The sequence below is a fragment of the Canis lupus genome, chromosome 23, assembly GCF_011100685.1.
Source record: "Canis lupus familiaris isolate Mischka breed German Shepherd chromosome 23, alternate assembly UU_Cfam_GSD_1.0, whole genome shotgun sequence".
NCBI classification, from domain to species: Eukaryota; Metazoa; Chordata; class Mammalia; order Carnivora; family Canidae; genus Canis; species Canis lupus.
Window position 1 is genome coordinate 8,451,822 of NC_049244.1, and position 27,843 is coordinate 8,479,664.

General features: G+C 43.7%; 2 protein-coding genes and 1 long non-coding RNA gene across 9 annotated transcripts in view; 2 read left to right on the plus strand and 1 right to left on the minus strand.

The window, feature by feature from the left end:
• Window positions 1–13,612, plus strand: part of ACVR2B (activin A receptor type 2B) — a 41,187-nt gene extending 27,575 nt beyond the window's left edge. For 2 of the 3 annotated variants that reach the window (XM_038570466.1, XM_038570467.1), the window contains exons 8-11: window positions 1,057–1,171; window positions 1,868–2,006; window positions 2,099–2,229; window positions 3,625–3,922. In XM_038570466.1, the coding sequence (XP_038426394.1) occupies window positions 1,057–1,171; window positions 1,868–2,006; window positions 2,099–2,229; window positions 3,625–3,819 (580 nt within the window). In that variant the 3' untranslated portion in view covers window positions 3,820–3,922. Of the gene's footprint in view, window positions 1–1,056; window positions 1,172–1,867; window positions 2,007–2,098; window positions 2,230–3,624 lie in introns of all 3 variants that reach the window. The other variant, XM_038570468.1, reaches the window with a different exon arrangement.
• Window positions 5,263–17,311, minus strand: LOC119865347. The gene is made up of 2 exons (XR_005376856.1): window positions 16,204–17,311; window positions 5,263–7,575 (listed from the first exon to the last, which is right to left on the minus strand). It is a non-coding gene; the product is annotated as an uncharacterized LOC119865347 (long non-coding RNA).
• EXOG (exo/endonuclease G) overlaps window positions 16,441–27,843 on the plus strand; it is a 28,613-nt gene continuing 17,210 nt past the window's right edge. For 2 of the 5 annotated variants that reach the window (XR_005376855.1, XR_005376853.1), the window contains exons 1-7: window positions 16,574–16,708; window positions 17,681–17,822; window positions 18,730–18,879; window positions 20,038–20,206; window positions 22,186–22,329; window positions 24,213–24,289; window positions 26,953–27,067. Coding sequence is in view for 2 of the 5 variants with exons in the window: in XM_038570469.1 (XP_038426397.1) it covers window positions 16,456–16,708; window positions 18,730–18,879; window positions 22,186–22,325; window positions 24,213–24,289; window positions 26,953–27,067 (735 nt within the window). In the remaining 3 variants the exon portion in view is untranslated. Of the gene's footprint in view, window positions 16,709–17,680; window positions 17,823–18,729; window positions 18,880–20,037; window positions 20,207–22,185; window positions 22,330–24,212; window positions 24,290–26,952; window positions 27,068–27,843 lie in introns of all 5 variants that reach the window. The other 3 variants (XR_005376854.1, XM_038570469.1, XM_038570470.1) reach the window with 3 other exon arrangements.

Below are 27,843 nucleotides of genomic sequence, written 5' to 3' on the forward strand. Positions count from 1 at the left end.
TCTGGGGCTACACCTTGAGACCACTGTATTAACTGGTCATTGTAGTCCTCACTAAACAGAGGCACTGCTCTGAAGGCGTAGAAACACCAGGCTGTGTCAGTCTTGTCACCTGAGAGAGAGGTCTTAGACACTTGTCGTCTGTGAGACAGGTGGTGTGTTCCCGGCCTCGTTGCATAGAGGAATAGTAGTGTACGGAAGTTGAGTATTTTGTCATCATACTGAGTTTAGTGTGTTTTTTTTGCCTACAAGGGAGGGGAATGGGCTGTGGACTCCAGGATTCAAAGCTCGAGGGCCCCTGTGGTAATATCGTCAGTGACACTTAAGGTTGACGGTATGAAGTTGCAGTTTTTGTAGGTCATAAATGGTTGAATGTTGACTCTTCTGTATGGTTCACCCTAACAGTAGTGCACAGGACGTGTGCCGGATGGCCCCAAGCATGTGTGCTTACTACTCGCTGAGCTTAATCCTCACAGGGAGACTGACACAGACAATGGGGAGATAGAGGACCAAACATACCTCTGCTATGAGAGGCAGAGCTGAACGTACCTGCCAGTACCCTGCTCTCCCCTGGCGCCAGCCCCGCAGGGGCCTGCACGGAGACCTGGGCAAGTTCATTAAACTTGTCACTCATGTCCTGGGTAGTGTACATTTTTCCCAGAAGATTTAATCCTGGGTCAGTATGCCTGACTTTGCCCCCTCCAAGAATGCAGAGGCTGGCCTTTTTTCTTTTTTTTTTTTTTTTTGAGGCTGGCCTTTTATACTGAAGGGATTGGAATGGGGTCTGGCCAGCCACTGTGGTAGGTGTGGCTTTAACAGCAGTGGTAGAGGTGCGGTGAGAGATTCTCACATCGAGAGGGGTGAAGGGTGGTGGGAGGGTGTCCTAAAGCTGCCTATCTGCTCTGGGATAGACCCTGCTCCCCAGAGAGGATTGGGTGGCCTGGTCTGGGGTCTCTGGGGGCTGGGAGACCTGGGCTCCAGGATCTTGGCGGTCAGGGTGGGAGGCCAGGAGCAAGGACCAGGGTGTTCACCTTCCTCTTGGTCCACTTGTCTCCACAGGGACTTCAAAAGCAAGAATGTATTGCTCAAGAGTGACCTCACAGCCGTGCTGGCTGACTTTGGTCTGGCTGTTCGGTTTGAGCCAGGGAAACCTCCGGGGGACACTCACGGGCAGGTACTGAGCCTCCAGGGGTGCAGGGGGGTGCCAGCATGGAGGTGCATGCTGCCCTTTTGGTGCCGGCTGGCAAAGGTCACTGTGAGCTTGGAGCTGTCTGAAAACTCCAGGAATAACACTGGTCTTCGCGATGGGTCACGCAGGGCCTGGAGGGCATGGAGCCTCAAAGTCTAGTCAGTCAGACAGGCACAGCTTCCCTATTGGGGTTGGTGCTTGCCCTTGTAGGCTCTATGTTTTTCTTTTAGTGGAGTTGTTAAACAATGTAAAACAGAAGGAACTATACTAAGAAACCCAAGCCCGAGAAAACGTAACTGAAACTTAAACCTGAGGAAACCGTCCTAAGACAATTGCTATAAATATTTTTAAGTATTCTTCAGGCCCTCTGTTTCTGATCTTCATCTTAGTAAAACACATGCCATCTGGGTAGCCCCTTGTGGTGCTGATGGAGCAAACAGGCAGCAGTTCCAGGTTAGATGACTGTGGTCTTAAGTGTGTGATATTTTTAAATTATCCTTGAGGCATAACATGTACACCATGACCTCTTGTGACCTCCCGTGAACATGGCGAATCAAGGGGTTGTCATCCCTGGTCGTGGCCTCTGATGCTGCCATCCTGGCCCTTTCTGGTACACTCAGGAGGTGGCTCTTGTGTCCAGCAGTGAGTACATTTGTGCATGCCTCCCCTGTCCTCATATAGGTGGGCACACGGCGGTACATGGCTCCTGAGGTGCTTGAGGGAGCCATCAACTTCCAGAGAGATGCCTTCCTGCGCATTGATATGTACGCCATGGGGCTGGTGCTGTGGGAGCTTGTGTCCCGCTGCAAGGCTGCAGATGGTGAGTGGGATGGGAGCCCCGAGCATCCAGGGTGTGGGTTGAAGAACAGTGAGCCCTTGTGGTGACCCTGCTGGGCTCGCTGTCACCCACAGGACCCGTGGATGAGTACATGCTGCCGTTTGAGGAAGAGATTGGCCAGCACCCATCACTGGAGGAGCTGCAAGAGGTGGTTGTGCACAAGAAGATGCGGCCTACCATTAAGGATCACTGGCTGAAGCACCCGGTGAGGGGCCTGGGTGGCAGGTGACTGCTGGGGAGCAGAGAGGGGAGGCCCTTGCTGTGTGACAAAGACTGGCGATCAAGGGGGTGTGGACAGAGAGAGAGAGGATGCCTCAGGCAGCAGGGTAGTCTCCTCATCTCCTCCCTGCTCAGAGGCCTCCCTTCTACCAGGAAAGGGTCTGGGGAGGTTCCAGTCTCGGCAGGGAGGTGGCTCTGGGTTTGGGCCCAGAACTGATGGGGCGTGACAGTTCATCAGGGCCCGTGTTGCCGCTATGTGGAGGGGAACCCATTGGGTCTGGGCCTGACATGTTTGAATCCTGGATCTGCCAGTTAGTAGGTGGGTGGCTTCTAGCAGATTGTTTTATTTCTTTGAGCCTTTGTCTTCTCAGGGTAACACTAAATTTAACTGGTCATTGTAAATTGCTTGGCAGGATACCTGTCATATAAATGTTTAGTATGGATTAGCCCTGATTAAATATTCTCTCTTCTCTGCCTTCATTATTTTTCCGGGACTAAGCCACATGGCATCTTGGCTCCTCCAGTCTGGGGAGATTGTATAAAGACCCCAGCCATATAAACTGTTCCCTATCTTGGAAGGACACTTGCCTTCAGCTCTGTTGATCTGCTCCCCCTGGTCACCTCTGGGTTCATTCAGTCACAGGACAGTCTTGAGGCCACTGGACGCTAGCAGTCTACCATGCACACCATCAGGGGTCAAGCTGGTGGGACCAAGTTCAGCTGGAGGGCTGCAGATGGGGAAGACAGACTTGTGGACACAGAGACTGGGCCAGAGTCTGGACCTTCTGCCTCAGACCTTCTCAGTCTCCCAGGGCAGACATACTGGGGTGGCTGGGCCAGTTCGCTGATGAGGAGCCCAAGGTCCAGAGAGATCTCAGTGTGGCCTAGCACTGAGAGGCCAGAGAAAAGGGCATTTGTCTTTCCTGGTCCCATTCTGTGTATGTGCCAGCATAGGGTGTTACACCATGTGATATGGACTCTCAGGAGGGGCCCCGGGGTTGTGGGGAGTACAGTGGGAGGAAGCCCTCCTCCGGTCCCTACTGTAACTGAACCTGTACTGTGAGCCCTGACATGATTAGGATTCATGAGAGAGTTTGTTTAAATGTCACTGCCCCAAGGCAAGCAGCTGTGTCTGCCCTGGGAGGAGCAGGCTTCCCCACTCCATCTCTCCCTCCGTTAAGCCTGTGGAGGGAGGCCAGTGGGCTCGGGATGGTGGCCTCCCCGAGGGAAGGCCACTGATTCCCACAGTCTCTGCCCAGGGTTGGGGCTAGCGGGCTCTGTCTGGTCCTCAGGGACATCCTCAGGTTGGCCTGTCCCCTGTGCTCATCTTCCCTGTGGGGCACTCATAAGGCTGTCCTTTCCCATCCTCACTGATGTGCAGGGCCTGGCCCAGCTCTGCGTGACCATCGAGGAGTGCTGGGACCATGATGCCGAGGCTCGTCTGTCTGCAGGCTGCGTGGAGGAGCGGGTGGCCCTGATCAGGAGGTCGGTCAACGGCACTACCTCGGACTGTCTTGTCTCCCTGGTGACCTCCGTCACCAATGTGGACCTGCCCCCTAAGGAGTCGAGCATCTAAGCCCAGGACACGAGTGGATCTGAAGAGGAAAGAAAAAAAAGTTGTGTTTTGTTTTGGAAATCCCATAACACCAACAAACACATAAAATGCAGCTGCTATTTTACCTTGACTTTTTATTATTATTATAATTATTATAATTATTATTATTAATATTATTTTTTGGATTGGATCAGTTTTTACCAGCACATTGCTCTACTGTATCGCAAACAGCGGACACGTCAGCAGGCGTTGAGGTGCTGAGCTGTGAATGCAGAACCAGCGCCATGCTGAAGAGCCTCAGCCACCTCCTGTCCTTTGGGGTTCATTTTTCCCGCTTTCTCTTTATTTGTTGTCTCAGAATCTGTGACACAAAGAAACCCATCTCCTGTCTTAGGAAACTTAATGCTGCAAACTCTACCTAGAGGAACCTTTGAAGACTGTTACATAAGAACACACCTTCCTCAGAGGAGGAGTCCCCCCAGCCCTTGTCCCCCCACTCCCCCTTATTGTTTTTCTCCCTTTTTAGACAGTGAGTTTCAGAAACAGCAGATGTGTCTTTCACGGATTAACGGGTGTTGTCCTGACTGAGGAAAAACGGGGATGAGAAGGAGGATGGTTTGGACCGGAGTTGGAAGGGGAGGGCAGAGCTGGGGATGGGATTTGGAGCAGAGCTACACTGGACTTGGGCATATTCGGAGCAACATCCCTTGCTAAGATGCTACTTCTCAGGTAACCAGGAATCGTGGGGAAGGACTGTGTGGGGGGCCGAGCATTAACAGCAAGAGCGGGGTTTGGAGAAAGTCTGAAAGCAGGTGTGGCTCTGACCCGTCTGTTGGCCCTGACCAGTTTTTTCCCATTGACTTGGGCTTGGGCGTTGGACGAAACATTTTCTCTGCCCTAATTTTAAGGTTAGGTAAGGGTAGAAATCATCATGGCTTAGTGACCATATTCTTCATAAGACAATGCTGTAATTATCTGTAGTGGAGGAAGAAGTTATAACACACTGCTTCCTCCCAGAGCAGTTCAGGGAAATGCCCACGGGCGCCCTGCACAGCCAGGTTAAGAGGGTTCCCTGGGCAGGGCTGCCACGCCTGCTGCTCTGAAGACCTGAGGGTCCTGCAGTGCAAGCTTTGCCTTGTGTGGTGACATTGCTGCCCCTTTCTGTGGCTCGTGCACATGGCTTTCTCCAGACCCCTCAAAGAGGTGCATATTCAAAAACCGTTTCTCTATTATGCCATAACCTTGCTCTAGTCAGTGAATGTTCCTAATGCTGCTGTTTCAACATTTGAATTTTTTTAATTTATGAGACATGCAAATTTTTTAAAAAAACGAAACATACATCCACATAGACACACATGCTTTGCAATGTGGCTTCCGAGGTTTAAATTTTGAAAAGTTAAAAGAATTAAAACTTCACGACCACAGACCACCTCAAACCAGAAATACCTCAATTTTCTACTTGTGTAAGTTTTATTATATATTTTATTAGTTGTGTTGTCTCGTAGTAAGTATATTTTAATGTAAGTTGGCTTTTATGACAAGAAAGTTTAAAAGAAATAGAGAAAAAGAAAAAAAAGTTTGAGTCTTCTAGGGAGTGCTACCATTTTTGTTTGATAACGCCCCCTTGTAAATAATTGTCATCAACTGTAGATTGGCTTTCTGGGCCGTCTGGGCATTCATCATTCTTGTTTATGAAGGCTTTTCCCTCTGGGTTTCTTGAGACTTTTATTTAAAAACTGGATCTCTTTCATCTTGAGGGTAGGTGAGGCAGTGAGCGATGGGGAGAGGTTGACCTGGGTGAGAACGGGACAGGAGTGCCTCCTCTTGACTTACATGGAGGTTTAGATCTTTCCCTCAACTGGATTGGTTAGTGTTCAGAATGACAGGTAACCCCACTGTAACTTGGCCAGATGGTGGCCCTTAGACGTGCTGGAGGTAAATTTCCTTAAGCAGCAGCGATGGCGGAGGAGGCCGGTAGTGTCTCCATGAGTCCACACTGTGACTCTGGGCAGTCTTTGAGAGAGTGGAGAGTTCTCACGGCACCCTGGCATCACAGTATGAGGGTGCCTGCTCCCCACTGGGCACACTGTGTGCGTCTGGGGCTTGCCCCTTGGCTGCGTCCCTTTACTGCATGTCTGGGCACAGGGTACTGTGAGAGGTGAGTAGTGTCCCTCTCAGAGCTCAGTTTTTGTTTCAAAGGTCAAGCTGTGAGCTGGCCAAGGTGGTTACAGGGACAAGATTTTGTTGGGTAAGCTGTGTTGTCTTTTTTTTCCTTTTTTTTTTTTTAAATTATTTTGTGCTGTGGTATTTTTCTTCCCTCGGAATAATTTTTAACAGCAAAACAGGCCTTACAGCAGTTGCTTTTCTTTTCCACTTATTTCTTTAAAAAGCTTTAAAATATTTATTGAAAAGTGCCATATCTAATTTCTTTAGCTTTCACCTCAGGCAGTGCATCTCTACTTTTCTAGCATCTGCTTTTCAACCTCGGCAACAAATAAACCACTAACAGATGTAGCTGATTCACCACAGGAATGATCAGATCCCTCATCCTGCCCATCGTGGAACACTAAACCCCTGCCTCTCCATTTGGTTTTAGATTTCCTCTGGATGATTTTTTTGTCTGGCTTGATTCTTGTGAGAACAAGTTTTTGGCCTGGCTGTGGAGGGTTGAGCTGTGGCATTGGTGTGGGACCTGCTTGTCCAGATGCAGTACAGATGGGGCTGGCCTTCCTATTGGCCTACAGGCCTTTTATCTGGATGGGCTCCCTCTTTGCCGACCTTGTGCTCAGCTGCTCTGGTAGCTTTTGGGTCTTGGCACCAGAATGAAGTGTCTGGAGATGGTTCCTGTGTGGGCTGGCCCAGTGAGGGGAGTCTGAGGAGCGCCAGTCCTTTGGGCTTCAGGCTGCCTCTCCCTTGTGCTGTGGTATAAAATGCACCCATTGGGCAATATCCCTGCCTGCTGCTGATGGCAGAAGAAGGTGGGTGATCTTTTTCCAGGGTATGCCCCTGGGAGCCTGGGATGGGTCTTTTGCACCAGACCCTTTTGTCTGTGTGCTGTCATGTATTCTTTGGGGAGCAGCAAACCATTTAGAGAACTGGTTTGTGTTTATTGGGTTGTAGGGCCTCTGTCTGTGCTCTTTTCCACAAAGATTTCATGTTGTGTCCACCTCTGGGGAGCTCAGAAAACTAGCTTCCCCCCTCCCCCTCCAGCTCTTGTAGCAGCCTGGTAGAGGTTGAACATCATTTTGCCTGTTACTGGGAGAGGCTGCCCCATCTAGGCATCTAGGTTGGGAGAGTGGTCAAGCCAGAGGAGAGAGGTGGCCAAGGATCCTTGCTCCTTCGTTTCTAGTGTTCTATCCACACAGGCTCCTGGCTGTGGGGTGGGCTTTGGGAGAGAATGTGTTCTGTTTGGAAATACCCGTGATCACTGGGAAGATACACTGAGCCAGAGAAATACAGGAATGATCAAGAGAAGGAGGAGGTAAGTGGGGAACAGAGGCCATGGTTTAACAGTGTCCTGCAAAGAACTCTTGATGACGGTCCAGAGGAGGCCTTGGACGTAGTCCTTAGGGGCTGGCATCAGCCAGGTTTTCTCCTGGGACCACTGGTCCCTCCCAGGAGTCCTTTGAGTGAGGTACTCAGGGTGAGGGCTATAGGTGGAGCATCCTTAGGAGGAAGGAAGATGTGGCTGTGAAGGGAAATGGTGAGCATCATCGGCCTGTCATCAGCTGTCACTCTTCAACATGGTCTGCTTGTCCTTCGTTGTTCAACATGGCTCTGTAGGTGTAAGTGCCCAAAGGGATTAGTGATGCCTGGGGAGGAGTTCCCCATGTGTGCCAGCTGCTTCTGACCCAGAATTCTTCCCGTCTGGACTTGGGCATGTGTGCAGGACAAGAGAGATTTTGTTTAGCTTTGAACATCTTCAAGTGGCTTGAGCCCCCTACTCCCATATTCTGAGCCCAGTTAAGAATCTCTCCAGTCTTCTTGTCATGGCTGGTCATGCATGCCTTGCTTTAAAAAGCAAAGCAAAGCAGGTGATCAGCACTTTCCCGCTCTGTCACCTTTTTCTCCAGCTGCCATGTTCTTGAGCTCCCTGCTACCCTGACACCCTGCACGGAATACTTGAACTGTGTGTGTGGTGTTTCTTTGGTGGCAAGCCTGGCTGCCTTTGTGTGTGTATGTGTGCTGTGTGGGGCTCAGGCCTGTTATGTGGCCCCTATGCTCTGAGCCATAAGGGTAGAGAGGCAGACTGGGTGGCCCTCTTAAAAGTGGAATTTTGCCTTTTATAGGATGCAGTGTAAAGTTCTCAGCACATACTGGTAATACAAGGATTTGGTGGTTTTTAGCAATATAGTAAGCATACGTATGTAAGTTTTTAGAATTGGTACTATAAGTGGAACGGCCAAGAGTTATTCCTGAGAACTTGGCTTACTAGATCAGTATCTGAATTGCAAATAATTTCCTATAGCTAACTCAGTTTGATTGTTAGTCCCAGCTATCTCAGTAGCCTTTTGGGTTCTTAATGGTTCATCTTTGGAGAGATAGCCAGGCCTGGTTCACGTTTTGGGGGCTCCCTAGACCACACCTTTCCAAGAAGCACAGTGAATTTACTCCTCTATCCACCCTACCCCCTACTCCCCCCTACCCCCCCATCCAGGGTGAGCAGCCAGAAAGGAAAGAGGGCAAGGTGGCCTTTTCTCTTCATTTGGGTGCCATGAATTCCTTGGTTAGGGGCTGTTTATAAAAGCTGAACTAATAAAATAGTCAGTAGCTAATAAGTGTTCAACCTAGTAATGACGAGTTTAAATCTTGATCAACAGTAATGTTTTAGGTAAAGAAACAGGCCTAGTAATTCAGTTGATGAACTGTTTATCTTCTCAGTCTAGATTTAATGAATTCAGGATTATATGCATAGTTGTTTAAGTAAGATTCCTGGTAGATGATTTGTAACCAGCAATCCACCTATGAATGTATCCCAAACCTTTAGAAGGCTTGGAAAAGTTTTTTAAGATAATGACTTAGTTTTGTAGCAAAAAGAAATTGAAGTTTAAAATGCCTCCTTGGAAATTAATTCAGCTGACTCAGCTACATTTTAAAAACAGTGGGTCCAAGAGACCCATGAACTCATCAAATAAAAGTCCAAATTCTCTAGAGGGATATTTTGAGTATTTCTATTTTATACTCATTTGGGGGCCATTGTAAACTTTGGTTTGAACAGGATTTTGAATTTAGATAATTTACCACTATTTAAATTGTACCAAGCTTTTACATTTTTGTGACCATATCTTCCAGGTGTGAATGAAGGAGGATGTTTTGATTGTGGTACTCCACGTATCCCTGTAGTGCCAAAACCAGTGATACTTTATTTGCTCCTATGGCAGCTTGTAGAGATAATACAAGTGGTTTTTCCTCATGAATTAAAATGCATAGTCTCTAAATGCCAGTATGTGGTGATGGGCCCTGTGCTGCCCTTCCTCTCTGGGAGTATCTTTGAACTGTCTGGGGCCTACACAATTCTGAGAGCCACTGCACACCAACCACAGGACCCCAGAGAAGTATACGCTTGGGCACATGTGTATGCAGTTGATTATTCAAACGCAGGCTCTCTGGACATCCGTGGGAAAGTGTTACATTTATTTGCAAAGTTTACATTTTTGAGCTCACAGTTATGAAAAGTATGACCCATTATTAGCTAATGCTTTTTAGGCAGGTGAGGATGGGTGTTTTGTATTTTGCTTTGTTTTGTTTTGACAAATGGATGAGTTCTGTCTTGAGTCCTGGGAATTTCTGCTATTGGTTGGGCACAGGATCATTCTGTTTTTCCCAATCACGTTTGCATTGGAATGTTGTTAGGTAGCATTGTAAATAAAAGAATAGGTTATATAATAGAGATATGACACTTGAAATTTTACTTTAAAAAAATCTATAGCTCTACATATATATTTAGTTATATCACCTGACAGATTCTTCTGCACAGTGTGGAGATTGTTTTATACCACAGATTATTTTTATAAAGTCTAGTGAGTTTGAATGGGAATGATTTTGTAATCAGACTAATGAGCTTTACCTTTCAGGATAAATGTACACTGGAGTGTGAGTGGTGTGGAGCTTTTACCTAGTGTTCATATGGATTCTCACGATACACTGGCAGATGGGAGGCCATTTATGGGTCTTGTTTGGCCAAAACTCCACTTGAAGCTGTGAGGGACAGTGATGCTTCTGCTCAGCTCCCTGCAGATTGGGTGGCAAGGGGCTGAGGAGAGGCAAGAAGAGCCTGCGGTGTGTTTTACATTTGTGCTTCCTCCTGAGATTTCTTCTGAACAAAGCGTTCTGAAGTTAGAAATGAGTTTGTGAATTCCTATTACAGGATGTAGTCATATGAGGGTGTTTTGAGGAACAGAAATCATATGGGAGTGTAGATTGGAGCAGGTTGGGATGATTAAGATTCAGGCTATAAACAGTTATAATGAGAGTTTGGTGATTTGAGGAATCCACAAAACTGAATTATCTAGGACCAAATTTTCCAGTTTTCAGGACAGAATTTCCAGTTGACTAATTATTCAGAATAGGAGGGTGGTGTGTGGACACAGCAATCAACTTAAATGGTGAGCTGCCAGGCACATTGTGTCTTTTCTGGTTGGGGCCTCTTGGACACACGAGTGCTTGGGGCAGCTCCCTGCTTTCATCTATTGCATCCAACCAGGAGTGCTCTGAGGAAGTTCAGAGCCCCATACCAGAGGGCATCTTCCAGCTGTCACATAGCCCTTCCTGCTCTTCCTAAAAAGGTCAGCATGACTACCACGATATGGGAGGTGGTCTTCATGTTATTAGCCTTTTTATTTTGGGGTAGAGAGTAGATGGCTATTTGGGTGAGCCTTTTGGATGGTGCGATACAGGGAAGGTGAACGATGAAGCTGATTCTTTGTATCGTCACTGCCAGTCCTGAGGCCCAGCTGAAGGCCTGTCCCCCGGCCCTGGGCTGCTGCACTCAGAACTATACTGGTTGGGACAGTTTTGTCAGGAGAATCCCTGATGTGTCATTTTAAACGAGCTGTGGTTTTTCTTCAGTTTGGTTCAGAGTGAAGTTTTACACTTGACCCCTTTTGTACTTTGGATAAATATAGTTTCAGCAGGTCCAGTAGCACTCGAGGAACTAGCCTGTCATTCCTTTCCCTGCTCCCTGTGAAAGAACATTTCTCTGCTTTCCAGCCACGTGTCTTGGAATGTAATTTTGTTGTGCCTTTGTTTTTGTCACCTGCCTTCCCCCAAAAGCAACTGCTGTAAGCTTTTTTCTACTTGTCTTTTCTAGCCCAAAACCCTACCTTTTTCCTTTTTCCCAGCTGTAATTTCTGGATGCAGTTACATGCTCCAGGTATTTGAAGAACCAGTTACCTCAGACCTCATGTTGAACAGTGTCACCATCTGGGTCCTCTCGATACTGCAGGCTTGTAACATACACATGCAGGAACCCTGCCAAGTACGGGCACTTATTTGTTTTAAAGTTAAACTCTTCCCAAGGACTGAAAAGGGGGCTTCTGGCAAGCTCTTCACTGCACTGTGGTGGGATAGGTCTAGAGTGTCATCTGAACGGTGCTTCCTGGGTTCCTCTCTGAATTCTGCCATTTTCAGTATTCTCGAGTCTGAATAGGCAAAGTGATTCAATTGGCTGGTCTTGCACACAAATCAGTTCCAAAGATGAGCTCTTTGTAACACATTTCCAGTCACTACAACTCAAATGTGTAGAACATTCCTTTAAATGGCAGGATTAAAAAACCCACCATCCACCACTGTGCATTTTGGGAAGATGTCTGTAGCATATGTTGCTGTGAAATTAGGCCTTGCGGGATACGGCTGTTTGTCATTTTGATGTATTTTAAATAAATATATATATATATATATATTTTTAAAGAGCCTTTTTTACCAGTTCAAAAAGTTTAATTAACCAGCAGTCACCACATCTGAATTTTTGTCTCTGGGGCATAGATGGCAGACCAAGATAAAAAGTGGTAACTCAGCCATAAGAGCGTGGGATGCCTGCCTGGGCTGTCCTGCTGACCATGGGATGCCAAGGTCAGTATGTTCCCAGTGGGTTCTGATCAGCCCTCAGAGTGTTTGGTCTCTGCCCTGATCAGTGGACTGTTGACTTCAGTCCCTGCAAGTGCTTTAGCCCAAGTGGGGTTTTCTCAGAGCACTGCCACAAGCTAAGTGTATGTTTAGCCAAATAATTTCTCCATTAAGGGAAAAATGCGCTCATTCAAATGTTACCAGCAGTGACAGAGATGAGAGTAGGAAAGATTAGGCAACATCGGGGTTTTGATTTGGAAAGTGTCCAGGTCACTGTCAAAGGCCGTCTGAGAGCCAGTGATCACAAAGATATTCTTAGGAGACCTCATCTGGAAGTGTTAAGACCTCCTGTGAGTGGAGGGATTGCTAAAATGCCAGCAGCTTTTTCCCCCCATTTTTTTTCTAGAATTCTGTAAAAATGCAAAGAAAATTGGGTGGTACTTAAGAATTGAGGGTGAGGGTTACCGCAGAATAGAAGCATACTTCTAGATTTCAGTTCCATACCACAAATCCACACAATGCCATTTTTCAACTGTACAAAAGAATCTGCTTATGAATTTGACATGATCTTAGTGGTAGCGTCAAAGGGCCGAATTTTTCACCTGTTAATATTTTTCCACATTTGTCCTTGAATCTGAGTAACTTTACAGTACTGTAAATTTAACTTACATTGAGTTTGATGTCAATTCTTGTGAAAAGAGCTTCTGCATGTAACAGATACACAGTTAAAGAACACAGCAGAATACAAATTTTGCAGGATGAATTTTGGAACCAACAGAAAATGTCACCTCTCATTTGCCATCTTTATGTATCAGTTTTACGAGCTACTTCTAAATTTGTACATTATGTGTAAGGAAAAGAAGGAAAACCCTAAGACTCGTCTAACTTAGTGGAGAATATGTATGTCGGGTTTAGGATGGATAGTGAAGTCTTACTGAGCTGTGTTATCTAACTTGTATATAACAATTGTAATTAAAAGTCTGGATTCACCTGTTTCTTGCGGTTTAAAACAATGAGTAATTACAAACTCTGGAAATGTGACTAGTATATGACTTTAAGGCTGTAGAAGTGAGGAAGCTCTTCAAGTGCTAAAAATAAAGACTTTTAGTTTTTGGCTCAAATTCAGTAAGTACTGTTTGTATACCAGGATATGTGAGATGTAAATGTAATAGGTCACTTTTCACCCTTGTAGCTATAAAATAAAAATTTTGTAGAACAGAAATAGCTTGTACTACTGAATTAACAAAAGTTATACTAAAGTATCATGTTAAAAAATATATATATATACACACACATACACACACACACAGAGTTAATCTTGTTGCTGTTACCCTGTCTGGATTTGAAGAGTGTGCTGATATATATATAAATATATATATCACACACATACATATATATTATATACACGCACACATCTAAAATGGCCTAAAGCAGACATCCATGTAATTACAGTTGCAAAATGAAGACATTTTGGAAAGAACATTGTATCATAGTTCATTCATTTGCAGTGGATCTTTGTTCCTTTTTACTGTGGTAATTTTAGAAATGAGTGTCAAGTTTGAAATTAGATCTGCTAAGTTGGGGTTTTGCTGCTTGAACTCTGCACTGGGTCCTCAAATAAACCGATGTGAATGTAGTTTTTCCCCCTGTGTGAAGAAGCAGCCACACCCCAACAGAATAGGAGGAAAAATCTAGAGCTATTTCAAGTTTTATCTTTTTGTATATGAAAATAAAATAATAATAATAAAACTACCCTGTTGTCTTTCTTAATCACATGTCAGGGGATTGAAGTTTCTTTTCATGGGAATTAGAAATATATACAGTGGTGTTCTCCACCTACAGGGCCGTGAGTTCCTGTTGGGTACACATGCAATTGTTAATGGCTGAGTGCCTAATCTGTCATGGTCCTATGGTCCTGGAGCTCAGCATAGGTCTTCATTTCTGCCCTTCAGAAGCTCAGGACCTAGTTGGAGACACTGTGGGTTTCTCCTAAATGGACTGTCCTGGGACCCGGGGTAAGTTCCTGTATGGGAGGGGTATCTTTTCCAAATCTCCCAAGATTCTGGTACCTCCCCACCTACCCTGTCCTATACATTGTGGACAACCCTGAGCAATATTTTTGTAAGTGGAGCAGAGAAGCCTAGAAAATCACTTATTCAAGGCTACTGCAGAATAGAGGCTCTGTCATTTCTAAACATGGCTGAGTATCCAGGTCACTTATAAAAAATATAGTCATGGGGCACTACCCGAGATCTGAATCAACTAGCCAGGTCTCCTGTTTTAGAATTCCTGACTTACCTCACAAGATGAAAACATGGTTCCCTGTTAACAAAATAACGAATCTCTACAGCCTAAGAAAACTGGAAAACCCCAGAAATTACCTCGCTGCTTTCTATAGTAACACAGGATTTTTTTTGCCTTTGACTAATATTTGCTACGCCAGCTTTGAATCCTCCTTCTGGTAGGGTCAATGGCTTTTTATTCATGCTTTAATATGAGAATTAACCTGTTTGGAACTCTCAGAGAATGAAATTTTATGAAGGCACCCTTTATTTAGGGACCAGGTGTCCAGCTTTGGACTATTTCTGCTCTCTCAGATTTAGATAGTTCACCTTTTATTAGTGAGTGGCCGTAATAAGTGCAGAGAAGGAGAGGAAGGCTAGCATTGTTGAAAGAGGACCTTACAGCTAGAAATGCTGGAAGGTTGGTTGGACCAGAGGGTTCATCTGGTCACACTTCTTCAGCAAGGGAATTCCTTCACCAGAAGAACCTGGACACAGAAGCTGATTTCTAAAAACAGGCTTGCTCAAGTGAGCAAGTAGGAGAGGGTTCAGGGACCATTAAACTTGTCCTCCCACTCCTTCCCTTAATCACTGGGTCTGGATGAGGAAAAGTCACCTACCATTTCTCTCTCGTTCTGGTGTTTAACCAACCACGACGCTTAGGAGGGCCTTGAGAAATACCCCTTAAATGAATGTATCTATTTAGTAAATTCAAGTAGAAGCTGCTGAGGTGGCTTTGAAACCTACAGATATGCCCATGTTGTCTGATTGTATTTGGTGGGACTCTTGGTTGCAAATGACAGAAACCGTAAACAAAAAGGGGGTTTCACTGGAAGGATCCTGGGGCAAAGGGCCAGCCAAGTGTTGGGTAAAGGTAAGCCACTTACGGGCTTCAGGAGTCTTGGCAGCCAGGGTCACCACATTGCAGCCTTTCACTTACACCTCAGCATTTCTTCCACTCTTGCTCTGTGCAAGACCAGATGCATCTGCTCCTTTGTCCACTTAGCATGAAACAAAGCTACAGATGGTACCAGAGTTTCATATGTCACAGCTCTGCCACCTGAAGAGACTCCGGATCCACAATCCCTGGAAAGATTCTACTTGACCTAGCTTGACCAATTAGGGTCAGAGGTGCAGGAGATTACACAGAATGACTTTATAATAGGTTTTCCTGGGTAGGGACGTAGGCCCATGAAACTGTCAAAACAAGACAGTTCTTTAGCTGGTTGTTAGAAAGGGCCTCCTGCTTAAGTCCATGTGGGGTGCTGCAGATTGTGCTGCAAAATGAACAAAACCCATTTATTTTGAGCACAAGTGCCCCAAACATACCCTTACTCCACCAGCAGGCCTTCAGCAGTCTGGATTTTATATTCTAGCAAGATAAAATAGGACTAATAAAAAATCGCCAACGTTTACAGAGCACTTAATGACATGATTCTTCCCTAAATGCTTTACGTGGTGGATGCCTGGGTGGCTCAGATGGTTGTGTCTGCCTTCAGCTCAGGTCATGTTTCCGGGGTCCTGGGATTGAGTCATGCATCTGGCTCCCTGGTAAGCAGGGAGCCTGTGTCTCTCTGCCTGCCACTCCGGCTGCTTGAATGTGCTTGCTCTTTCTCAAATAAATAAAGTCTTAAAAAAAAAAAATTACATGGTAACCTTTAATCCTCACAAGAGCCCTAAGGTCTAATCATCTTCATCATAATTACTTTTGCTTATTTAAGTATAAATAATATTTAGTGTATATTTTTCATATATGATATTATTAGCATTCCTATCTAAAAGAGGAAACAGAACCCCTGAAAGGTGAAGTAACACACCCAAAGAGGAAAGTAGTGGAGTGGGTGTCCAAACCCCTGCACTCTGATTGGAGTAGTGTCTTGTCAAGACACTCCTTAGGGAGGTGCAAAGCTATTTTCATATAGGAAAACAGGACTTGTAGGCTGTGACCTCAAAGCCAGGTGTCCTGAGGACATCCAGCGTGGCACAGGATTTGGAATCAGACCTGAGTTGGATTGGCGGCTCTGAGGCCCTCCTGTAACCACGTGCAGTGTTTACTCACCTGTCACGGGGGGCTAAAGGTATTTTCTTCTCAGGACTGCATGTGCACACCACTGCGCCCGCAAGTGCCGCGCCTCCCACTCGTCGCCGGATCCAGCGAACCAGGGGTGGAGCGGGTGGGGGGCGGCTTCACTCGCGCCTCCAGCCTTGACAGCAGGGGGCTCCCGAGGCCCTCAGCGGGGAGGCTGTGCGCCTGCGCTCTGCGCATCCCGGGTCTCCAGGCCGGTCCAGACCCGGCAACGCCGGGGTGCGCATGCGTGCCTCGGTCCCGCGGTCGCGATTGGCTAGCAGGCGCCAGAGCTGCTGTGCGCACGCGCGGCCGCAGAAGGCAGGTGCTCCGGGCATGGCTGCCAAAAGTTTTGCTTCCCGCCTCGGAGGCTCCGGGCGCTCTCTGGGCGTCTTCGTGGCCGGAGCTGCGGTGGGCGCCGCGGGAGGCGGGTTCGCGGCCGTGCAGTGGCTCGAGAGGCAGAGCGCCGAGGCGGCGCCGGCAGTGAGGGAGCCCGACGGTAAGTCCGAGGGCCTGCGCCTCCTCCTCCTCCTCCTCCTCCGGCCCGGTCTCGGGCTGGAGTCCTACCCCCGGCGCCAGTCGCCGCCTCGACCTGCGGCCGCGGGCCCGGGGCCCTCTGGTCTTCCCGCCGGGCCTCCCCGCCCCGCTTGGGGCCTCGCCAGCCTCCTGCGCGTCCCTCTCCGCCGTCGTTTTCTCGTCTTCTGCCCCCGAGGTTGTCCCCTGTGTGTTTCCAAGCCTGTGACGTCCGTGGGGTCGTTAGTTCACAAGGGCTCGGAGCGTTTGTCCTCCGCCGTATACACAGTCCGGTACCTGGCACGAACTGACAGTACGCGTGGGTCAATGGCTACGTTAACGCCTGGGGTGAGCAGATTAATTGGCCTCATTTTGTCTCCGCCCAAGTGAAGAGTACCCGCGGTAACCCTAAAAATGAATCCATCAGGTTATTTTATCAGCAAAAAAAAAAAAAAAAAAAAAAAAGGGAGGGGGGGCTTATTCGGGAAGAGCAGAGGACAAGCGAGCTATGGCAAAACCGGAGGCAGGTCGAGCGACCCAAGGAGAGGAGCTTTATGCAGAAGCGGAGGCAGTTGGGGCAGGTTGTTTTGAAAAGTCTGCGGGAGAAAAGTAGCAGTTCAGGGTGATGAGTTTCTCGTTGGCTGAGTGGCAGGGGTGTCAACTTGTAGGATTTGTACTATCCTTGGGGGCCTCTAGTCTGTGATTCTTTCCTCCTGACAGTTCTTCTGTCCGGGTCTGTAATTCACAGTGTTTCTGTAATTGACTTGGAGTAGGGTGGCTTCCCCCTCCTAGCCTCCCCTTCTAGCTTCCAGAGCCCACTTTCCTGAGGTTTCTCTATTCATTTTCACACCTACTAGCCCTTCTCCAAAGTATATAAATCCTCACGCTACCAGGGGTACCTTATATTTAACAATGAAAATAAGCTCATGCTCATTTTTTAACTTTCCCTGACATGCAGATTTTTCTTGCTCCTTCTGATACTTCGCATCTAGCAAGAGAACTACTGGGGTAGGTTGAAGACCTGGAGAAGGGATCAAGAGAGGATTATTTTGAAGCCGATTCCTTGTTAAATGTGTGCTTGGTTTCTCCCACTAGGAAAAGTAAGACCAGTTTTACTATTTTGCTGCAGTGCACATCTCTTCTTCAGTTCCAGAACGATGGATGATAGTCTTTTAAAATATTTATAGGGGATCCCTGGGTGGCTCAGCGGTTTGGCGCCTGCCTTCGGCCCAGGGTGTGATCCTGGAATCCCGGGATCAAGTCCCATGTCGTGCTCCTGGCATGGAGCCTGCTTCTCCCTCTGCCTGTGTCTCTGCCCCTCTCTCTCTCTCTCTCTGTCTATCATGAATAAATAAATAAAACCTTTAAAAAATAAAATGTTTATAAAAGGCTGTGTTTTGTCCCCACACTGTCTTAAAATGTAATGAGGAGGTAGGCTTTCTCCCATTAAATCATATCAGTGACTAGTAATGATGGGTTTTTCTTTTGCTGCTTTTGTTGAATACATGGTACTTTGTGGGGCAGAGATTTGGACATTTGATGTGAAAGACCAGTAAGATCAGGTCCTTATTTAAAAGTTAATGGGGGGAATCCCTGGGTGGCTCAGTGGTTTAGCACCTGCCTTTGGCCCAGGGCGTGATCCTGAAGTCCCGGGATCGAGTCCCACATCGGGCTCCCTGCATGGAGCCTGCTTCTCCCTCTGCCTGTGTCTCTGCCTCTCTTTCTCTGTGGCTTTCATGAATAAATAAATAAATAAAATCTTAAAAAAAGAAAGTTAATGGGATAGCTGCAGTTTATTTTGTTAAAACTACATGACTGATTGTAAGCAAAGCCTGCTATCTCTTTTCTCTGCCTTGGAAATAATTGCAAAATGAGATCTGATGGATTAGACTTTTGAGCCAGTCCTTTGTAAGTCTGACCCCTCTCCCTTTACTGAGTTTTTTGTTTCTAGTAAGAGTTACTAATTATTTGTTATTTTTGTCTCCCTCTCCCCATTTTCATTTTTAGGTTCTGCAGAAAAGTCTCTCTTGGAACAATTTGGAGTCCCTTTAACTGGAACAGAGACTAGGCATTACACTAATCATGCCTTGTCTTATGATCAGTCAAAGCGGGTGCCCAGATGGGTTCTTGAACATATATCCAAAAGCAAGATAATGGGTAGGTGGTTAGAAGTAAAGGCATTGATGAAAGGTATTTCCAAATTTAGAACAAGAAGGATTATTGATTCAACCTTTTTCACATTACAGCACCTTTAGAAAATGATGATGTAAAAAAAAAAAAAAGAAAAAGAAAATGATGATGTATGTTAGCTCACTTAGATAAATGGACCTACTTGGTAGCCAAGGAGCTCCAGACTTCCCAGCTTTCTAAGGGGCTGAGAGGATCAATCAATATCTCGACATATGAGTTGGAGGCTCTGTCCTAAATATTACTACAACTAGCACTATTTGTTCATTAATCTCCACAAATAATTTAAAAATGCCTGCCACATGTCTGGCACTGTGTTGAGCGTTGGGACCAGAGCAGATAGTCTCTATGGTCTTGGCACTTTGAGGTATGTGGGGTGTGGGTTGACCTATCAAACAAATAATCATGAATGTATAATTATTATTGGTAATAACTGTTCTAAAGGACAAGTGATTGCAAGTTGGGTTAGTATAAATAGGGAACAGTAAAGAATGTGATGAGCGATGATGTAGGAGAACCTGATTTTGATTAGCAAGGCTTCTCCAAGAAAGTGGCTTGGAGGGTGGATGGCTGTTACCTGGGCACAGGAGTTGAGTGGTCCTTGGATTGTGGACAAGAGCATTCCACACAGAAAGAAAAGCACAGCTGCATCTCTGAAGGCCCCAGTGTGAAGAGTTTTGGTTCCTTTAGGGAACTAAAAGAAGGCCAGAGTGGCCAGAGCAAGGGAGAACCTGTGAAATAAGACTGGAGAGGTCGGCAGGCATGTAAATCTGTTCCTGGTTGTATTTTTTATATGTTTTTATGTCTTGGTGGATTCCTGTAATTAAGGTGATCAGACTTTGACGTTTAATGTTAAGTTGATTTTTATGTATGTTATTCTACTTTCCTTAAACTGTTAACTACTTGTCTTGCCTTTCACTCATAATAAGGATTACCAATTTAATAGCCGATTTTATTTTCATTTATTGGTTACCAATGAAAGTTAATATTTTGTGAATTATTCTTTGTGAGTTATTTTTACCATTTTCAATTGGGATATTGTTTTTTGAATTGATTTGTGGGGGTATTTTATGAGATAAAGTGTTACCTTTTTCATAGTGTTTTATTCATATTTTATTTGCCTTTCAGTTTGCTGTAAGGCCTGGATTTTGCTTGCTGCTAGAAGGAAACTGATGTAGTTGGAAACTTCATCATAGCAGTTGAGAGTTGATTATAAACTTATATCAAGAGAAACTCGATTTAGTCTCAAGCCTAATGAAATTCATTAGGCCTTTAAATACAAAACTTTTTCCAAGATGTAAGGAATTTCAGCTTTACTAATTTTATTCTGCTATTAAATTACCATTTTCAGAGGCATATAAGAAAACACTGTATTTCACATTGTAAATCCTGTGGGCTGTGTACCTTGAAAACAGGAAGCAGTATATTTGAGATTTACTTGATTTTAGTTTTTTTTTTTTTTTTTTTAAGATTTTACTTATTTATTCATGAGAGACACACAGATGCAGAGACATGGGCAGAGGGAGGAGCAGGCTCCCTGTAGGGGCCCAGTGCGGGACCTGATCCCAGGCAAAGGCAGACCTGAGCCAAAGGCAGATGCTCAACTGCTGAACCACCTAGATGTCCGTACTTTATTTTAGTATAAAGAGTCTTTGTTTTCAGTAATGACAGACTAGATTACTCAGACTAACTGCTAAAAACAAGAAGAAATGTTAGTAGTAGTATGTAAGAAGTATGTAGGAAAAAAAATCACTTAAAAAAAGAGTCAGCATGATTGTGGTGAATTGCCAAGCCAATGTCTAAGGGAAAGCCAGAATCCAGAGAGGTAAGAGTGGTCTTGGTAAACCAAAACCACATTGCTTTTGATTCTGCACCTTTGCAGGGTGAGGGAGACCGAACATGAGTCATAAGACTCCTCTACGGTAGATTATCTTATAGGAGACCCTCCCCACATTAGCCTAGAACTCCAAAGGGCTGTACCCTGTGGGGAGGAAGGGGAGGCTAGAACTAACCTGCCTGCTTACCATAGGAGACCATGTGGAAGGTTTTCTTGGCACTGAGCTGAAAGGGTCGAAAGGAAAATAAAAAGTTTGTTCCAGAGAAGTGGAGGCCACAGACTGGCTATCATGTAGACTTATAGCCCAAAGCCATGGAGCCTGTATAGATCAAGTCCTTAAGCCGTGAAATTGGTATAACATGGTCCTCCACTGGCTGTGCCTCCAGATAACCTAATAGAAACAAATTTACATTTACCTCAATGAAGAGATCTTTATCCCACAGATGAATTTTCAAAGGCAGTGAGCACCAGGCAGAGATAACCAGGCATATAAGGAAGTGATTCCAGTGATAATAATATGTAAGAGAAGTTCACTAATAGTTCTTTTATTTTTTTTTCTTTACAAAGTGGTTCTAAAAAGCTAGGTATCAGATCATTTATTCTGTCTTGGGATCTGATCATTTGAAATTTTTCTGGCTGAATGAGATGACATTGGAATCAGTAACTTCATTGGTCTCCATTTAAAACTTTTTGAGAAGCAGCCTGTGTTCTGTTTATTCCTATCATTTCTGTAATTTTACAAGATGTGGCCTAATGACAGTGGAAAATGTAGTATTGGGATTTTCTCAAGTCCACTGTGGCAAACTATTCTGGAGGTGTCAGAATATAAATAAAATTGAGATTTTTTTTCCTTCCCATATGTTACTCAGATATTTTGTTTTAGGAATTTCTGAATTGAATTCATAACCTAAATGTTTTGTCATGGCTTAGGAGGCAGCAAGCAAGATATCACAGACACTCTCCCCCTTCCATAGGCTCTGCTTGCCCAGAACAAATTGTTTCATGACTATATATATATCCATTATTTTAGTACATAAAAACTTGTCAAATGTATTTGCACAAAATATGATACATGAGGGTCTTTTTAAAAAGCAAGAATTTATTATGTAGGTAAGCTTTTTATATAGTTCAGCTATTTAATTGGTCATTGTTTTTACTTAAATACTATCCAGAGGATTTTTTTGCCTTTAATTGGAAAGACTAGAAACAGAAGTATATGAGATAGCTACACTGTATGAAAAGCATTCTTTCCTAGACTAGTCCTTGCTAAATTCAGATGAGGTATCTGAACTATCCCAGGAACTTGAGACATGCATTCAATCACTAAGTACTAGCTGCTCAGAGAGATACTAGCCAGCAGCAAACAGCTTGCCTTGCTTAGAAAATCTTGAGGGATATTTGTCCACTGATAACTTACCATTTTGTGTGTTTTTCTTCAGGTGATGCCAACAGAAAACATTGTAAGTTCAAGCCTGATCCCAACATCCCACCAACCTTCAGTGCCTTCAATGAAGACTATATTGGGAGCGGGTGGTCACGAGGACACATGGCTCCAGCAGGAAATAACAAATTTTCATCTGTAGGTATATATTTTGGGAAGGATGGGAATGTGGGGCTGATAGTCTGTATACCATAGGACTTGGGCATTAAAAGCATAGGAGTCAAACCTTAAAATTTGAGAATTACTACTCTTATTTTGTATTTTCCTTTCTGACGTAATTCCTTTTTTTGCTCAGATAATGAGATATTCTTAAACAAGTTGAAAAAGTAAAGCTAAATGCTATATGTAAAAGAGAACTGGAGAGCTCTGAGGAGCTAATTATATATTCATTTTTATTTTGAAAAATTTCAAAAATTTCAAAAATTTCAACCCTGTAGAAGGGTTGAGAGTACAGAAAAAACATTTTTGTCTATAGAAAAATTGAAAAGATAGTACAGCAAACACTTTTTTTTAGGAAGGGGGAAGGAGCAGGGAAAGAGAGAATCTTTTTTTTTTTTTTAAAGATTTATTTGTTTATTTATTCATGAGAGACACAGAGAGAGGCAGAGACATAGGCAGAGGGAGAAGCAGGCTCCATGCAGGGAGTCTGATATAGGACTCAATCCCGGGACTCCAGGATCACACCCTGAGCCAAAGGCAGATGCTTAACCGCTGAGCCACCCAGGTGTCCTGAGAGAGAGAATCCTAAGCAGACTCTACACTTAGTGTGAAGCCTGATGCAGGCCTCAATCCCATGACCCTGAGATCACAACCTGAGCCAGAGTCAAGAATTGGATGCTTAACCTACTGAGCCACCGAGACGCCCCAGCAAACCCATTTTGATATGTTTTCTTTGTATATACGTACATATGTATGTATGTATATGAAAAATCTTTTTTAACCATCAACAGTAAGTTGTAAACATCATAACACTTTATTCCTAAATAGATTACTCAGAATATTGTGTCGTCTAAGAATGACAATATTGGTATATATGACAAGACTATCATACCAAGAAGTGTGTGTATATGTATTTTTGAATATTTGTACAGTAATCTTTGATATACAGTTCATACTCAGGTTTGCCAAATTGTCACAATTGTGTTCTTTACAGCTTTTTTTTTGATTCAGTATTCAGTCATGAATTATATACTAAGTTGTCCTGTCTCTCTAATCTCCTTTACCTTAGGGTAAGTTATCTGCCAATAAAAAGGAGAGAAATATCTTTTATGACATGGATATTTATTGCATCAATCGTTGGTGATTATTGTCATTAAGGTAGTGGTTTTTAACCTCAGATACTCATTATAATCACCCAGGGATGTTTCAAAAAATCCTGATGCCCAGACCTAGAGCAATTAAATCAGAAACTCTAAGGAGTGGAACCTAGACACCAATATTTTAAAGTTTCCTGGGTTATTCCAGTGTGCATTCAAGGTTGAGAACCACTGCTTGAAGAGAAGATAATTGATGGCATTGGTAGTTAATACAGTTCAGTAGAAGGAAGTGATAGTGACAGCCTGGTATTTATGGGTCAGGAGTGTGAAATGAATGAACACAGTGGCCAGAGATTGAGAAGAACAAAGGATTCTTCTCTGCCACTTTTGAACTAATATGTTTGTATTGTATTCCTTAAATAAATTTTCTATAAGTTGACCTTTGTGGAGAAACTCTTTGCCAGAGGCTGAAAGCCAGAATTTATCCTTTAGCCTTATAATAGAAACTTTTTCGTAGAGTCTGCATTACAGGTTTGAATTTTAAGAAGTGCAAAGAAAGCTGGCACACCAAACTACTTTTTTATATCCCTTTTTTGAATAATCGTTATTGAGCTTTCTGACCTGGAATAGCTGTGACTTCCATTTATTTAAACAAGTAGTCATTGTAATTGCCTAGAGCTCACATATAAGGAACTGGCCTTCTATGTCTCTAAAATCTCAAAGGGGAAGGCATTACTTTGCAGGTTACTATTTTTATTTCTTTTCACAGAAAGCCATGGCTGAAACTTTTTATCTTTCTAATATTGTACCTCAGAATTTTGATAATAATGCTGGATATTGGAACAGGTGAGTGGTGAGAGTTTTAAAATGTGATTCTGTGGGCGATGAATGATGTGCCAGGAGAATGTACTAGTGTACTCATTAACTGTTTCTCTTTTTTTATCAAAAGCTAGCACTACTGAAGGTAAGTACTTTGCTGTGTGTTGGGAGTTCAGTTGTCTGTGGGAGTACAGACTTCAAAACAGCCAGGCATATTGATCCTATTTGCCACCGGCCAGAAGTCAAGTCAAACTGCTCAAAATATTGTACTGAGGAAGAGATTTTTGTGTATGTCCAGAGGACACCATCTTTTTTTCTACTTGTATTTCAAGAGTTGCTGAGCCTTTAAAAAAAAAAAAAAAAAAGTTTTGGTACAGTTAAACATAACTGTTAACCAGTTTTTGATAAAATCTATAACTATAAAATCATGTGGGCTTTTTTGCAAGTTTCTTGACACTTCTAACGAGTTCTGTCAGGGATCTCTTTAAGCATCTAAAACTAGCACTGATTGAGATTGTTTTAGGCTATTACATTTTCCTCAAACTACTTTGTGGTTTAAAATAATTAAGAAAGCACCCACACTCAAGATGAACAGTTGTCAGTCATGGCTACACATTTGTTTTGTCTACATACCCTCTCTTCCCCCACTCATTATTTTAAGCAGGTGATAGCTAAGTTATTTTATCTATAAATGTTTTAACATATTTTTAGAAGATGAAGAGTTTTTAAAAATAGAAACAAAGCATGATTATTGCCTCTAAAAAATTAAACAGTAATGCCTTATTGCCAATTTTACAACTTAGTGTTCCAATTTCTCTGATCGCCCTTAATTTTTTTTTTTTTCTGGTTGATTGGTTTGAATCAGAATTTGAACAAGGACCACACATAGATATGTTTTTTTTAGTACTTTTAAAAATCTATAGGTGAGGATGCCTGGGTGGCTCAGTGGTTGAGCATCTGCCTTTGGCTCAGGGTGTGATCCTGGAGTCCCGGGATCGAGTCCTGTGTCAGCCCCCCTGCATGGAACCTGCTTCTCCCTCTGCCTATGTCTCTGCCTCTCTCTCTGTGTCTCTCATGAGTGAATAAATAAATAAAAAAATCTTTAAAAAAAATCTGTAGGTAGTTTCTCTTCCTGTTTTGTTTTAGTTTTTGTTTTTGTTTCTGTTTTTTTTTTAACCTTGCAGATTATTTGTTGAGGATCTGGGATTTTTGTCTTATGTAGTTTCCTCTTTATTTTGTCTGGTCGCATACCTGTGGAAACATTTAACATTTTCCTTTCTTGGGACACCTGGGTAGCTCAGCTGTTGGGCGCCTGCCTTCGGCTCAGGTCATGATCCCGGGATCTGGGATCGAGTCCCGCATTGGGCTCCCTGTGAGGAGCCTGCTTCTCTCTCTGCCTGTGTCTCTGTCTCTCTTTTTAAGTCTGTCTCTCATGAATAAATAAATAAATCTTCAAAAAAAAAAAAAACACCAAAATTTTCCTTTCCCAAGGAATATATTTTTGGGAGGGTAATTTACCTTATAATTAGGCATATATGCTGTGAGTTACAGTACTGTTGATTTTACTTTTCAGATAAGGAAGTTGAGGGATGATAACATTCATTGTTATCTCTCATAAATCTCTCCCATCTGCAGTATAAGAAAGTACATGTTAAACCTACTTGCCATTTTTATCTAGTAAATTAGCAAAACCATTTTTTTTTAAAGATTTTATTTATTCGTTCATGAGAGACACACAGAGAGAGAGGCAGAGACACAGGCAGAGGAAGAAGCAGGCTCCATGCAGGGAGCCCGATGCGGGACTTGATCCTGGATCCCAGGATCACGCCCTGAGCCAAAGGCAGATGCTCAGCCGCTGAGCCACCCATGCGTCCCAGCAAAACCATTTTTATTTTATTTTTTTTTTAAAGATTTTTATTTATTTATTCATGATAGTCACAGAGAGAGAGAGAGAGAGGCAGAGACACAGGCAGAGGGAGAAGCAGGCTCCATGCACTGGGGGCCCGATGTGGGATTCGATCCCGGGTCTCCAGGATCGCGCCCTGGGCCAAAGGCAGGCGCCAAACCGCTGCGCCACCCAGGGATCCCCCAGCAAAACCATTTTTAAATGATAAATTCCGGTACTGTAAAGATTGCTGTGAAACTGGTGTCGTATTTTGGAGTTTATAGAGTAAATTGGTGCAATACCCTTAAAATATTGCTTTTGCGTATAATCAAATGTTATTAAAGTATAATCAGTAAGTAATTCTGGCCCTTGAAATTTATCCTAAGGAGTGTTGCATCATATAGGAAATGTTAGTATAAACCTAATTGCCTTACAATAGAAATGGTTAAATAAGATGTATCAACTTGTTGAAGTGGTATGTAACTCTTGAGAAAAGTTTGAGAACTACAGAATAGAAAGATAAGGGAGAAGATGAAACAGAATTTCAGTTCTAAAATGTATATTGAATGCACACATGGGATAATGTAGCTGGTTGTATGTATAATTTTTAAGTTTTCTTGTGCAGCAAAGAACTGGGAAAATAATTGTTTATATGGTTATAATGTTTTGTGCAATATTATCTTGTTCACATTCATTTGTCAAATTCAGCATTCCCTGTATCTTTCATAGGGATTTGATATGGTTTGCTTCTTTTCTGCATTTATGTTTGTGAGAATATCACACCATTTTTTACTTTGTTTTTCAGAATAGAAATGTACTGTCGAGAACTGACAGAGAGGTTTGAAGATGTCTGGATAGTATCTGGACCGTTGACCTTACCTCAGACTGGAAGTGATGGAAAGAAAACAGTTAGTTACCAGGTAGGGACATGTTTTAACATTCAGGCTTATGTTGTTTGTATGAGATTATAATTTCATTCTGTATTCTACTTTTTAATTTTATTTATTGAACACCTGTTGTTGGAATAATAGGCAGAGGGGATATACTGATGCATTAAAAAGCAAACACTGACTTAAAGGAGCTCACAGTTGAGAAAGGGAGAAAAAAAAAACAAAACAAAAACAAAAAAAGGGCGGGGGGCAGCCCTGGTGGCTCAGCGGTTTAGCACCGCCTTTGGCCCAGGGCCTGATCCTGGACACCCAGGATCGAGTCCCATGTTGGGCTCCCTGCATGAAGCCTTTTTCTCCCTCTGCCTGTGTCTCTGCCTCTCTTTCTCTCTCTCTTTCTCTCTCTCTCTGTCTCTCATGAATAAATAAATAAAATCTTAAAAAAATAAAAAAAATATAAAAAAGGGAGACAGACTTATTATCAGTTAATCACTCTTAAGTGTGATATGCTGTACTAGAGATAAATACATAGATGAAGGGGTATCATAAGAGGACTGACCAACTCTATTGGTGTGGGTTGGGAAGACTTAACAAGGAAGTTATTTTTGAGCTAGATCTTGACAGATGAGTCAAGACTAAACTGAATCAAAGAACAACCATAGCGTACACTTGAATCTAATGTAATACTGTCAACTATACTGGAATTAAAATTTTTGAAAATGAGGAGCAAAAAGAGTAAACTGAGTCAGGAGGGGAGCATGGGAATTCCAAAAGATGTAGCAGTGTAAGCACAGGATGTTTGTGATTAA